This window comes from Pipra filicauda, unplaced genomic scaffold, assembly GCF_003945595.2.
Source record: "Pipra filicauda isolate LSUMZ 115617 unplaced genomic scaffold, ASM394559v2 scaffold132_size2486313_pilon, whole genome shotgun sequence".
Lineage (NCBI taxonomy): Eukaryota > Metazoa > Chordata > Aves > Passeriformes > Pipridae > Pipra > Pipra filicauda.
This window is the reverse complement of record NW_024103796.1, coordinates 1,243,347-1,258,256: the sequence shown is the minus strand read 5'-3', so window position 1 is coordinate 1,258,256 and position 14,910 is coordinate 1,243,347. Positions and strand designations below refer to the sequence as shown.

The 14,910-nt window shown below is 37.5% G+C and overlaps 1 protein-coding gene across 5 annotated transcripts in view; it reads left to right on the top strand.

Annotated features, from left to right (window-relative positions):
- The window catches only part of VEZT (vezatin, adherens junctions transmembrane protein), a 65,575-nt gene that overhangs the window by 7,856 nt on the left and 42,809 nt on the right, over positions 1–14,910 (top strand). For 4 of the 5 annotated variants that reach the window (XM_027732228.2, XM_027732227.2, XM_027732232.2 and 1 more), the window contains exons 2-3: positions 7,434–7,568; positions 14,747–14,836. In XM_027732228.2, coding sequence (XP_027588029.1) covers positions 7,434–7,568; positions 14,747–14,836 — 225 coding nt within the window. Of the gene's footprint in view, positions 1–7,433; positions 7,569–14,746; positions 14,837–14,910 lie in introns of those variants that run through there. The other variant, XM_039378223.1, reaches the window with a different exon arrangement.

Genomic DNA, 14,910 nt, shown 5'->3' with positions numbered 1-14,910 from the left:
GGAAGGGGAGAAAAGGCTTTGCTCATTTTCACCACATGACCGGGAGGCAGGTGATACCAGAGAGAAAATAAAAGAAACTGCAAGCTTAAAACTGTGAAAAACAGTCTGATTGTTGCAGAGGCCAGGTCAACTCATCAGGCATTTTTGGATATCTGAAGGGATAGATAAAAGTATTATATGGGCTGTATGGTGTGTAAACCCAGATTGCCTTGACTGTTCTTAATAGAAAGTTTTAAGACAGAAGTATGTGATGATCCAGAGCAAATTTTGAGGTCTATTTTTTTATCCTCCACTGTATCAGTTACTCTGGAGTCGTTTATAGGAGGATTAATACTGCAGGACTGCTCTCACAACTTCAAGTCATGAATCAACTTCTTGAGACACTTGAATAAAAAAAATTGCTTGGGATACTTTTCTTTTAATCTTTATGATGTGACTACCTCTTTTGTTTCTTGGATGCTTTTCACTTCAGTGAAGATGTTTGCACACAGTGTGTTGTCATTAGGAGTAAGAATTAACACATTTATAATGGATAAACAAGTTAATTCTTTAGAACTTATGTTTTAAAGAGGTTTTCAAAATGTATCAGAAATACTCTACTAGTTTTGCCAGTCAAATGCATTAATTTCATTAATTTAGTTAAGGTAAAATCTGTGAGTTGTTCGTGACTGATATAAAACAAATCAGCCTCCCGGTGTCATCAGCCTAGTTCAATGACCTGCATGATCAGTAACTTCCCACCCAAAGCTGCACGTACAGAGTCAGGTGACTTGTTACCTTGTCCTTCAGGGAAGGTAACTTTAACCACTTTTACTTTCAGTTTTTAGGGTATGTTTCGTCTCTGTCAGAAAAGACCTACTCAGCTTTTCACCTGTATTCACAGGTCCACTTTTGAATGAGTAAATAGTCCTGAGCTCTTGGTGAATTTCAGTGCTTTGTCCCGTACCTAATATTTTGTTCTAATGCTTTTCCACAATGGCAGTAATGCGCAGCCACCTGCTGAAAATGCAAAGGAAAGAGTGTTCCCATGTCACAAATATAGTGCTACAGAGATATACTTCCCAAACTCTTGAGGACTCATGGGTGCATGCAAAACTAGATATAAATCGTGCTTCAGAAAATATCTGGGAACAGTAATAGATTAATGGCTTTAAAGTAGTTCTCAGAGCCTACTTCTAAATCAGCTGATACAGTAGTGCTGGAGAGACCAAGGTCTGCACTCCTGGGGCAGTGAAAGCAGAACAGGAAATCTAAATGACTCCTTTGCTGCCTTGAAGTCATTGTCTAATATTAGCCCTGTCAGTGCCTGGCTCTTTGTCAGTCCGTGCTCAGGAGGAGGTGGTTACCAGCGAGGAGAATATGACCACGGCTTTTAAATACTGTTGCTTGGAAAGTCTTATTAATGGCTGCATATAAGATCAATGTGCAATAATTCTTTAGGGCGGCATCTTTTTAAAAGCCTTTAGCAATCTGTCATCCTCATCTCCCTCCCCCCAGTTAGAAAGCCACATTAGTCAGGAGAAATCGCATGATCCTGGCAAGTTTCAAGCTGCATCCGCTGATGCTGTGAGGAAAATGCCACTGTGGAGGGGCACAGGTGCAATTACACTGACGTCTGCTTCTCACCCTCATCTCGGATCATCCTGGAGGGACAAGCGGAAAGAAACGGGGAGGTGGGTGAGGTTCTGTCGGGTGCGTGGGAGCAGTACCGAAGAGAAAAATGGAATACGCTCTTCCAGGAGACAAAGCTCGCACTGTCTGTGAGTGTTAGCTCAACTTTTTCAAATATGTTTTGACAGGGAAACTTCAATACTGTTTGTTTTGGTCTGAGTTTAACCACCTGTTCAACATATCTTAGCCTTTGCTGTCACTCCGGTAGAAATGTTTAATTTTGGGGGGGTTTAAATTGATATTTCATCATGTGTAGTTATTTTGGAGGTAGTTTAGGCTCCCACAGTGTTTTTGACATATTGGAAACCTCAGCTTTGAATAACATATCCATATTTTAAGAGGATATCTTTAAACCTCCTTTTTTTGTGTGATGGCATTAAATATTACTGTCAAGGGTAATCTGCTCCATTAGCTAGGGTTGGAAACTAGAGCAGGGGTTTACTAAGTGGTAAATTTTATCATAGTAAAGAACATGGATGTAGGAAGCCTCTGTCTCTATTGGAGAAATCCTGAGTCATTTACTTCATGATGCATCAGCAAAAATAATATGGGTGTGGCTTTGATTTTCAGCTGCTGTTGTAAGAAGACTATGAAAGCTAGCAGTGTCTTAATCTGATTTGTGATTGCGAAGGTTTTTCGCAGAACACACACAAAATGCCTCACATATTAAAGTGCGATATCTGTGCTTGCAAGGCTGTAATAGATGTAAGTATTTGAGTATTTATCTGTCAAAAGTAAACTCTTTTTTGAAGCTAGGGAATTCTCTACCGTAACAGCCTTTCCATCTCATAGTAGTAGGCAACATAATTTATGTTCGATTAATGTTTGCCTTAGGTTTGACATTTTTTTGTTTTTACAGTAGTCTTAGAGTTGCAAATGCATTGTTTAACCTTCAGTTTGAGTGATGTTTTTCCTAACCCAAGTCAGTGCTGTATGGCAAGTGGCATTAAAATAAGCATTGGGAAGGTGTTACAGCAGAAAATTAATTTAGTGGACTCTTCTTTAATCTTGGATTTAGAATGAGACTCAGCTACTTTCAACAGTGAAAAAAAAAAGGAGAGTTTTAATTAAACATATGTATGTGAGTGAAATAATTTTTAGTAGTGTGGATCTAAAACAAATATGCCCAAGCAGTTGTGAATGAAGGGGAAAGGATTTTCTTTCTTGATTCTGATAATGGGAGCTTATATAAACCTATGCTGTACTGTAAATGGTTACAGTTTAATGACTTGCAGTAAGACTGACTATAGTGAATTAGAAAAGTCATAAAAAGATAAGTGGATTTTTTTGTTTTGGTTTCTGCTATGAGTCCATTCAAAAAACTGTTTTCTTACTTAATATATCAACTGTATATATCTTGCTTCACTTACTGGTAAGATTTTCTGTGTATAATCTGTATGAACTACACCAAAGAATAATGGCATTTTTATTTCTGTCTGTCTTGGAACTTCTTCATTTCCAGCATTCATTTTGGACAATTAGTATAATAAGAAAATGCCTTGGCTGTAAATGTAATGCCTGTCTGTTGTATCTAGGGGGTCTCAAAAAGTGACTTAGAAGAAGAAACTTAGAAGAAACTTCAGAAATAATACAGCATATTGCTGAAAAACCTTGTCTTGGTATCATCGCTTACTTTAGATAATATTTCCTGTCAGTAACTGGTAGTAGGCCGGTAACATAAGCTGAAATATTAAAAAAAATTTCCTTCCGTACTTTGTACATTATTCATTGCCATGTCATTCTGCCAGACACAACTGGAAACAAACAAACCTGACTGTCAAACAGGAGTAATACTAATGAGTCTGGTTATTATCTAAGTCCAGAGTGGTTGAAAGTAAAAATTCAAAAGTACATAGAAATAGATGTTGCTGTATTAATAGGAAGATGAGATTTTATATTTTAAATTCTCTTTTCATGCCATACACTGAAATGACCTTGCTCTCCGTTTACGTTATATTCTAATATAAAAGCTTTTTCTCAAGTGTAATTTATTTTTTTTTAGATTACAACCTATTAACTGCTTGCAAGGATAAACTTTCTGGTGTGTCCTGAATTTCTTAAACTAAAAGTGTAGCATCTATAGTGTATGCAAAAATGTAAAAGCAATGGTGCTCTTTTTTTCTTTTTCTTGTTGGACTGTTGTAAAATGGAATGCATGAATTTTGGGCAAAGAAAATTAGGAGGAAGAAAGGCGGAGCCCTCCTATTTTCCCCAGCCAAGAAGTATATTATTTTAATATTATCATGGCATTTGCAGGTGAAAACAGCTGAGCCTGATGAATGAAACATGAGTTGAAACCAGGGAACTTTTTTCACAGTTAGAAGTGCATATGCAAGAATATGTGCATATCTATGATCTGTTTCTATGAGAAAGAAGGCATTTAGGAGTGAGAGGTTTGGATAAGGATGTAAGGTAGAAATTCAGAGCTATAACTTGTGGGTCAGACGCATTTTGAGATTTAATTGTTTTTAAAGCTTTGCAAGGATTAAAAATGCTTTGTAAGCATTAAGTATAATACTTTCGTCTCTTGTACTGAAACACATAGTGTACAGAATAGGATATTTTAATGGTATCATATTGCAGTTTTGTAGTTGCTTAGTTAATAACTTTCTCATTCCTTGATAATATTGGAAGTTCTGTGGGAGTGTTCACATACGTAAAATCTACCCTTCAACTTCTAATAATACCTTTACTGGATTTTCTAGCCATTACTTACATATGTCATGGGAGATATTATCTATAGACTGGTGTAGACATCCTCCATGAGATACACAGACCACACAGCTTTGCAAGTGACAGCCTTGTTAGGCAGTATCTAGGAAATTAAATACAATAAATAAATAAATGAATAGTCTGGATTTATGTTAGGATAGGCTAATGTATCTGCCATCAGTGATATTTCTAATAGAAGAGGAGTGTAATCTTCAAATTTTCTGAGCAAAATATAAAACTGCCTGTGCTACACAAGAGACCTCACTCTTAGTGGAAGAATTTTATGATCAGTTTGCTGAGATTCTTAATAACCTAATTTCACAAGGGTCTCAACCTACTTCTTATTCAGTGCTTTCTTTACCCACATCTTGCTTGCTTCTAATGGATTCAGAAAGGGGAACAATGGTGGTTTTACTTACAGCATAAGGGGTTTGAGTCACAGCATAGTTCTTAGTCATTTAAGTTTATAAGAATACAAGATTTTTCCAATATGCAAGTAAGTTCTGCTAATCATTTAGAAAAAAAGGGAAAGACAAAGCATGTGGAGCCACAGAAATCTGTCAGAGGAGGATTTTGTAGCCTCAGTACTTTCTGAGAAACTGAAAGAGGAGAACCCTTATCTACTTACAGGAATATGTGATGAACATTCAAGTTAAATTTTAATTAATTTTCATTTGCTAACTCCATGGTCAGAAAACTGATTTTGAATTCCAAGCAATGATAAAAAAATTGAAAATCTACCCATTATGAGACCCTGTAAAAGCCTTCTAAAAGTTAGTCAGAAGGGATTTATGTAAAACTAGTAATGTACCTTAATTAGGAGTACACATAAAATTATTCTTCCTAGGTCGGAGATGAAATTTCATTAACATTTGGAGAGATGGGGTATTTTTTCTATTTCTGTAGAGTAGAAAATCAATTAATTACAGTTAAATGGAAGGTTGTGATGTTGCTAGATACCCAGTAAAAGGGAAGAACTGGGCATTCTTACATCTGTGCCATATTTCACCTACTAAACATAGCTTTCAGGATTTTAGCTAATTCTTGCTGTCTTCAATGGACAGTCTCTGTCTGCCTTTGTCTCTCTTTCTGCCTTTTTTCATCCATTTCTGTGAGTAAATAGAACCAACATTAACAGCAGTAGACCAGTTTTCTTGATTAGCTTTTAGAAAATTATCTCATCATGGGCCCCAAAGAAGGGGGCACCCTGAGATACTAGTGGAAGAACTCCATGGTATATTTGGGTTATTTTGCAAACTGTATATGGGTGAGTACCAACAGAGTACAAGAATAGTCGTGTCAAATGATGGCTGGCCTTGCTGGTCGCAAGTATGGTCAAGATGATGGACAGGTTTGCCAAGAGCCTAGATGTGATTTCCTTGAAGTTCTGCCTGGAGCGAGCATTAAAACTATGATTTTGAATAAAATACTCTCTGTTCACCCACTCTTTTGTGTGCATTTTCATCCAGATGGGGAGAATTCTGGCTGGTTCTGACTGCAACCTGCATGATACCCTAATGGTTCTCGCGCGGAGGTGTTCAGGTTGTCTGAGCTATGCTGGCAGTGCACGGCCTGGCTCTGTATGAAAACTGTTGTAAGACAAGGTTATGCACATCCATTTATATTCTGAGTTTGGCCCTGAAGTTATTTGGTGAATTTAACAGTGTCTGAAATAGGAGAAGTATTCTAGTCTATTATTACTATTACTGTTTAGTCTTTCCATTTTAATTAAGTAATTCTGGTAAAGTGGCATGTTCTACTTAGAGCCAAACAGACAGTCCAGGACAGCACATTGTTTAATTAGCGTTGGATGCATTTTGAAAAAGTACTCAACCCTGGAGGAAGGGTCTTGGAAAAAAGATAGGATTGTGTCGTCACAATGGAAAAATTCTCACAAGGAAATGAGTCATTAACCTATCCTAGTGTTTTGCACAATCATTGTCATTGTGGTTGAGCCAGGATTGTCCGTACCTGTGAGTTGGTACGAATATTTGAGTTTCAGGTAATGACTGGACGCTGAATCTGTTCTAACTCAAACAGAGCAGAAGTATGAATTTGCATGCTTTAAATAGGTAAGAGTGATTAAAATAGCACTTTGGTGATGGGGTTAAAAAAATCCCTAGAGGTAAAAAGTTAATTTGTTCAGCTGGTATGAATGATTGCTTCCAAGTTTTATTGTATGGCAAGCAGTATTTGAGATTTGGCCATGTTGGTACATGATCAGCGTAGCTGGGCCACCTTTCCAGCTTGCACCAGCAAGTTAATGATAATTGATGTAACAATTAGTAGTAGGTGCTCTGTTAGTTATTTCTGTAGACCTCCATAACTCTGCATTATTTACTGCAAAGCTTTTACTTTTTATACACAGTATTTTGGTTAATAGTGTGCTAAACTCTTAAAATGTTGGTGTTCTTCTGCAGTTTACTGGTGTTCACATGCTCTCATGGGATGTTGATAAAATTTTTCAGGCGTCAAAAATAATCCCTAACTAGTCTATATAAGACTGATTGCTTAGAGTTTCTCTTAAAAATGAAGTCCCTGCATGTCCTGAGTGGAACTGCAGTTAGCATAAAAATCCTTTCCATCAAGTCTGTCCTACATACTGCCATATATGTGTTTGTAAACAGCAAAGTAAGAGTTAAGTACATCTAGATATCTGGTGCAGATGACAATAAGAACTTTCAGAGGTCTATATAGATAAATATCTAAACGCGTAAAAACCCACTCTCTGGTGATCATAATTTCATACTTTTTGTGTTTTATTTAGGACTGTTTGTAAATTAGTAGTTTTGCCAGAAACTTAAAGAAGTTGGGTGGTTTTTTTGTTTGTACGCTGTGGGATTTTTTAAATAACTGTGGTACTCTGCCAGAAGTGCTAGTACTGTCCTTGGAGAGAGTAGAAGCCTTTTTCTAATTTTTTTTCCATTTCTCAGTCCATTCATTGCTGGTTGTGTGGTTGCTGTATTCACAGTTGTGTTTTGTGGGAAACGGGGAATGATTTTTAACATTGTTTTTTTTTCTCATTTTTCTTTTTATAACTCTGTTTTCAGAATTCCCCACTCTACCAGTATCTGCAGGATTTGGGACACACGGATTTTGAAGTATGCTCATCAGCGTCGCAGAAGGCGGAGCAATGTGCAGCAGCGGAAAAAGAAAAAGAGCGGACTGTGCGTGCTGCCCAGAAAGTGAGCGCTCTCCTGTTCCTGAGTATTTATCTTCTCAAAAGAGAACTACGTTGCTTCACAAATAGGCAAAATCAGTATAAAGATAAATCTCTTACTGTATTTAGAAAAAACAAAGGGGAAAAAAACGAGCAATAAACCACAGCTAGTTGTCATATCTTGTCTACAAATGTGTTTGGAAATTAATGGTATAGTTTGGAGTGTTTCTTTGCACTTATGTAAACTAGGGAAGCAAGAGACTTTGATAAATAATTTTTTGATCGTTGTAAATTATCTTATTTAGTGGATATTTTTATGTTAGTTTAGCATGACATTCTGGGAATAGAACCTGTAATTTTCTGGAACAGAGTATTTATAGTTCCCAGCCCTTCTCAGGCATTCGGTTGCTAAGTATAGCTTTGTCTGTGACAAAGCACATTAAGAAAGAGGATTTCTGGGAAGTATAAATGCAATAACCAATCTGAATGAGATAGTAGAATTGTGCTTAGGGTGTGGTAATTTTCTAACAGTAACAGCTGACAAGAATCATCAACTAATTAGCTCAGAATTCTTCATTCTCTATCCTTTTAAGTAAAGGCTTGGGGACTTTTTTAAACATTTTTGTATTAAAACTGTGATTGAGAATTTGACCATTTAACACCTACTATGGCCTACACATTTTTTGTTTTCCTTATTAAAAATAAATTCTTTTTTACTGTTACTGGTAGTTTGCAGGCAATGTGATTCAGATGAGGAGCTCTGGAGTGGGCAAGAAAATTCTTCTTTTAAGACAGCTGATGTTTCCTTTGCAGCAAATCTATTGAAAAATCAGTAGTCAGTTGGTCTTCTCCTTTAGCACTTAGATGGAGCCTGGGAAGAGCAGTAATTTTCTGCCTACCTCTTTCACATTCACAGTGGAGAGTTCAAATTACAGTGGATGTACTCCAACTATGTGCTAAGCCAGGAGGAAAAAGGTGCCATGTGGACTTCTCTGTCCTGGTCACTGCAGGCTGAGTTGGGCAGTGCCTCAGGTAGGAACCCAAACCAAGCATCCATGCCTTGATGCGTTTCCTCTGAAGAGTTGTCGTTTCTTTCTCCTCTCTCACCACTATCTGTGGTAGTTTCCATCTTGCCTGCTGTGGCTTTTAACCTACTGCAGCTCAGTTTTCCTGTTGTTCATTTCTGCTTTATTTCTCATCTGCCATCTTCAAATCAGAGGTCCACAACCCCTTTCCTCTTGTTTGTAAGCTCTGCTGCTTTCCTGCTGCAGAATGTTCCACTCTTCCAATTAGCTGGCAGTAAACATACTATTTTTCCCAAACACAGGCAATATGATATGGCACTGAGATGTCCAGAAGTTCTCCCTGCAGGTTTTGGTGGATGGGGACTCATATGACAAATGAGGAGAACTGATGCTTTTGTTGGAGTCTTTTCTAAAAATAATGTCGTCTTAATGTATATCCTCTACTCAGTTCTCAGATACTTCAAAGAATTAGCCAAGTTAGTCACAGTTAGGCTCTATTTCAACAATTCTTTTTCAGTTTTGTGTGTGTCACTCTAGTTCCGCATTTGTTTTAGGTCAGAAGCATTATTTTCTTGTGGGATTTTTAATCTGTTTTGCTCTCTGTGGGATCCTAGGTGGGATAAGATTCAGAAGTGTACAAATTTATGTGGATAACATAAATCTTTTTTTTTCTGATATGAGGAAGAAGGTATGTTTTTTGAAGTGTTTGCAAGAGTATAATGTATTTGAAATGACTGACTTGTGCAGTCTTTGAAGTGGAAATTTGGGAGCTGCAGTGTGAAGCTTATTCATCTAGCGGTATTCAGAGAAGTGTTCATGGCTCATATTTTCATATAGTGGTACTCATTTCAGCCACTCTGTACAGACTGTATAAACTTCCTTACACACTCATTAGTCCATTTGAAAAGACAGGGTAATAAAACATGAAACATTTTGCTTTGGTCCTCAGTGCTGTTGGAGTCTCCTCATAGATAGATTGGTCATAGTTTCTGTTGCCTGTTGGGCAGCTGCGCTGCACACTGTGCTTCGTGTCCTCGATCCCAAGTTTCTGAGACTTGTAGTCCTTCCTATGGAAGTGTGCCATGTCTCCCTTCTCTCATGCCCCACTTTCTGATCAGGGATGACCATTAGATAAGATGCAGGGTGCGTATCCATTGAGCAGACCAGTAAGTACCACTGCATGCCTAGCACATGGATTAGGCAGCCTGTAAAGAATAACCACCCTACAATAAGAATCATTAAGTTTAGTACTGTTCAGCAGTGTTCTGGAGTTTACAGCTTTTCAAAGAGTTCAGCAATCATGGAGAAAAAAATTATGAAGGAGCTTCATTCAGAACTTCAGTTTCATGTACTAAGGATTTGTGAGATTAACTGAGGGGAGGAGGAAAAGTGGGGATTCTTGCTGCATCTCCATGTTTCCTTGGCTGGTTTTTCTAATGTAAGATTATTTTAAATTTAATGAATAAATTGATTTCTAGTTACTCTTGATGTGGACAGGTATTGCATTTGTAATAATGATTTCTTCTATCAGTGGTCACAGGGCAAGGCTGAATTTAACTCAAGCTTTAGCTCACAATTTTGTTTATTTTGAACTACCTTTGAAAATATTCATGGAAGTATTAGGTCTACTGCCCTTGCTTTTCAGAATTGTCAGCCAGCACTCACCATAACCCTCAAGAAACCACCTAAAAATATATTTTCCCTTTATAGCTATTGGCAGTTCTGTGGTGTATTTATGTTGAAGATACCTATTCTGACTTAGGTCAGGAAGACTTTAATTAAATGTTTGATTATTTATTTATTTATTTAAACGTTAAAATTTGTTCACTGTTAATTGAAAGTTAGGATGACATATTTCATTGGCTCATATTCTGTTCATTACTATGAAGTAATGCATGGACTGTCACTTAGCTGCATTACCTTATTTTGCATAGTTACTTACATGGAATTCAGAAAAGCAGTATAACACTGTGTTCATGTATATAGTTTCCACCAAGTTTAATACAAAAGTGCCATGGGATTAAGAATCTCAAAAGTGTTAAGATATACAGCTTTAAAAAGCCTCAAGTATTCTATTTCCCCCCCCCCCTACCCCTCAAGCATTTTACACTTAATTTTATTGTGTTGGGAGCAAGTCCTCCAGTATTGTGTCAGATGTAGAAGTAATTCATCATGGTTTGCCTTGCAACTTGAAGGAAGTGAGTGTGTGAAAATGGGCTGTCCATTTCTTACAAATGCTAGGATGACGTTCACATTGTCTCATCACTGTCTAGACAAGGATACTTAGTGGAAATAAGGAAGAAACCTGTGTGTAATTTCTAGTGATAAAATGCCATAGGTTCTTCCTGCTGCTGTTCCAGTACCAGTTTGGGAGCGTTAACACTTTTCTTTTGTAATCTGATGTCAGAAAGTCTGTTTTTGTCATTTGGTTCCTGTGTCCCATTTTGGTAGAGTGTCTCAAAAGGAAAGAGAATGAGGGAGAGGCAGCTGACCATGCATTTAAAAAAGTAGACTACATTTAGGAGGATCTGAGGCTTTGTTGAAACTTTTGTATGACATACAGGCAAATAATTTGCCTGTCCAGTCATTTCCTCAGTTGTACACAAGACTGTTATCATTTCCCTTCTCTCGGCCCTTGCTGGCCTAGTCTACTGAAGTTATAAAATGTCTAGAAAATAAATGTCTTTTGACTTCTGCATATGTACCTACCCACAGTCCTAATATAAAATTATATTCCTTGAGGCTTAATGTAACTATGATCACAGTGGGTAGATGGTGTTGCATACTGATTCCTATTATATGGGTATCGTTTTCCTTCGGTTCTGAAAAGCAGGTTTCCAAATGCCTTAAACACTTCATTGAAATAAAAATGTAAAAGACAGAGTATTGCTTTGTCTTTAAGGTTGTTTCCTCCTCTTGTATTCAGTCAAGTAGGAACCCTATACAGCTGCAATCTGGTGACATGTAGCAAGAATTTGGCATGACAAAGATCTAGTTCGGGGTCTTCGGGGAGTGAAAAAACCAAATCTGGGAAAAAAAGGAGGTTCCTAGTGACTGATACAAATGTTTCTGCTGTGTCTTGCTGTCCTGCCAAACAGAGCATGTGGTTCAGGCTTAAGAAAGACAAGCATCAGTTGAATTTGAAGCACATCTTAAATAGTTCTCAAGGTGTGGTTTTGGTGGTGTTTTGTTTTTTTTTTAATCAGAATATGGTCTTAATGAACATTGAGCTGAAAAGCTGTAAAAGTATTTCAAGGCTCTGTTCTGGAGACTGGTGAAATGCCAGGCTCCCATCTGATGGAGTATAGAGATGTGATTAAGCACAGTAATTATAGGTGCAGTGTTTCTGGCTGTACTAATCTCTGGAGAAAGTTACAGCTAAAATTCTGGTCTCTAGACCTGTTTTCTGGAATGAAATCCTATTTGGGTAATTCTGCTTGATCTTTAAGGAATGTATCTTTTCCTGTTTACACCTTTCCTTTCTCAGTCATTTTCCTAGACTGCTGTGCATATCTGCATGTTTAAATTAATTGTACTGTCACACTTTATCCCATCTTAGATATGATAACATTTCATCATTAGAACAGAGCTGGTGCTGGAGACAGAGGATTGTGTTGGGGCTCAGTGCACAGCCCTCAGTGGTTGTGCAGGTGACCTGATGTGGGATGGCAGAGGGATCCATCCTTTGCCTAAGTGTAGGACTCCCACCCCCTTAAATGCTAGTTCTGGGTAGCTGCAAAGTATTTAATATGTAGCATTATCTTCTTCTGTAATGCACAGAATTTCTCTACGAAAGAGAAGTAGTCCTTAGAATTTTTTTTAGATTCAAATGAATGCACCTAAAATGTGCATGTCCTGTGCTATTATTTTTTTTTTTAAATGTTAGGAGTTATACATCTTTGTTATTTAGTTTACAGAGGGTTTGACTGAGTGGTGTTTTAAAGTTGTAAGAAGAATGTTCCAGAAGCATTGGCTACATGACCTGACTTGTGTGTTGGAGAAAGTTGTTTTACTTGTCAGTAACACTCCCAATGGGAATGCAAACTGTGAGACACTATTCCTGAATAATTTAGTGTGTTGCTGTACTCTACCGGGTCACAGCCCAAGACAGTGGGTTGTCTTGGTTTATGTTTTCAAGCTCTGACATGCCTGTTGAGGGTTTATGCAAACTGGGATTTTTATTTTTAAACTAAAACATGGAGAATAAACTGGAAGATTACTTACATAGCACACTAGTTTTTTTTTTCAGTAACTCCACAGTTTAGTTTAGTAAGCTGGTAGCAGTTTAAAACTATTCTTGGTGTAGCTTTAAATGTTCATGATAAAAATCAGAAGACTTAAGAAAAGCTAAGCAGTTGAAAATGGTAGGCTTCAAGAGGCATAATCTTAAATTAAATGGACAGTTCATTCTGTGCCCTGCTTTCAACGTACAAGGAAAAGGAATTCTGAATGGAGTATCTGTTTGAAATTCAAATGCAGAGCAAGACCTTTGTTTATGTAATTTCAATTTTCTACAAATTCTAATCAGAAAATTTTGTTTTCTTTTGCACCACTGTACAAGATCGTTGGAGGATAATCTGGTGTTGCAGTTTGTGCCATTCTTCCAATTTATGTCATTACTCTTGAGCAACATCAAAATACAATCATTTGGATTTATTCCATATTCTTTAAGTGTGAATTGGTGGAATAGCTCCCCCTAATAAGCCACAGCGGTGTCAGTGTATTGGGGAGAGCTATCATTATGAAATTCATGCTATTGTTTTACCTCTCCACTGACCTAAAAACACTTCCTTTTGGCATAGGTCTGCAATTCTAACTATACACAGAAAGGTGAGACCATATGTAAGAAACACTTGGGTTAGATTACCTAAGTGGGCACCAAATTAAGTTATTTCAAAAACTGTTGAAGCTTAAGGGCTTTAAGGTGACAATTTCTGATGTTGAAGCTGCTCTGGCTTGCTGTGCCAGACTTGTCACACTGCCTTTCAGAGGGCTGTCAGGCTGGTCATAGGGCTTACTGCAAAGCTCCAAGCTCCTGTTGCTTGGGTTTCCCACCTTATAGTTGTGGGGAAACCAAGAAAAAAAACCAGAAGAGGGGAATAAAAAAAGAAAAAAAAACAAACCCAAACCCAAAAAACCAAGAGGGAGAAACAGAAGCTGTCACCTTTTATACATTTAGCGATTAGAATCTGTATGGAGTTTTGGTTTTTTTATTTTGAAGAAGTATGCCACAAAATGTAAGCACTTCACAATCAATTTCTTTTGGCATGCATTTTGTTTGATTGTATTACATGTCAGCAGTCTGAAGATTAAGAGGTAGGGCCTAAGAATTCATGAAATATATGTAAGTAAATATTTTGAAAAATACTTCCTGTCAGCTCAGTCTGAGGAAAGTAGATATACAGTGTGTGTCAAAAGCTGCTTCTTTTTTTCATTGGATGGCTGCAGACTGAAGCAAAATTGTGCATCTATTCAATTATAATCTGTCATGCATCATGTTTTAGGAAGATACATGAGTAAAATGTGTGATGACTGAGAGGGAGTCCCTCTAATTAAAGGCGTTTGAAGTTATGTTTACAGCTCAGACAAAAGTATGGATTTAGGTTGCAGGGGAAGCAGTATGGAGACAAAGGACCTGATAGCACACACTGGTTTGGACAGTTCCTCTTCTTACCCTCACCATTCCCTGTCTCTGTTCACAACTCCTCTGGAGCCTTGTTCTCAAGCTGCAGTGGGCTGTCCTCTCCCAGTCTTTTACTTTTTTTTCAGCCCCTGTCAGCCATTTAATGTGTTGGCTTTTTATCCTCCAGGAGAGAGAAAGTCTTTCATATCAATGCAGTAGCTGCCAACTCGAGATCAAACTAATTCTAGCTGTAGTTATTTTTAACAGAACAACATAACAATCTATTATGCTCCAAATAGGTGGGGTTACTGAAAGCTTTATTTTATTCTCTTGTGTACAAGCAAACTGACAGGAAGCAGATGTTCTCTTAGTGTACTGTGAAGTTAGGCCAGACACAGTAAGTGAAACTTCCTTACAGGTACTTGTGTTTGAGCTAACAAGAAAATCAAATGCAGAAGTAAAAGCATTGTATGTTGTTATTTATTTCTTTTTGGCTTTGGAGGTTTTTTTGGTTTTTTGGTTTTTTTAAATTGGAATAATTTCTGTTCCCTTCAGCAAGGCATCCTGTCAAAACTAGCTGAATTCTTTAGAAGCTGGTTTCCTTTTCCACAGTATAAGAAAAACGATGACATACTTCACCGACTGGTAAGTGATCACTTCACTTTTTTTATTTTTCCATTTCCTTTCCTAATCCACAGGTCTTCCTGCTCCTCTAAGCA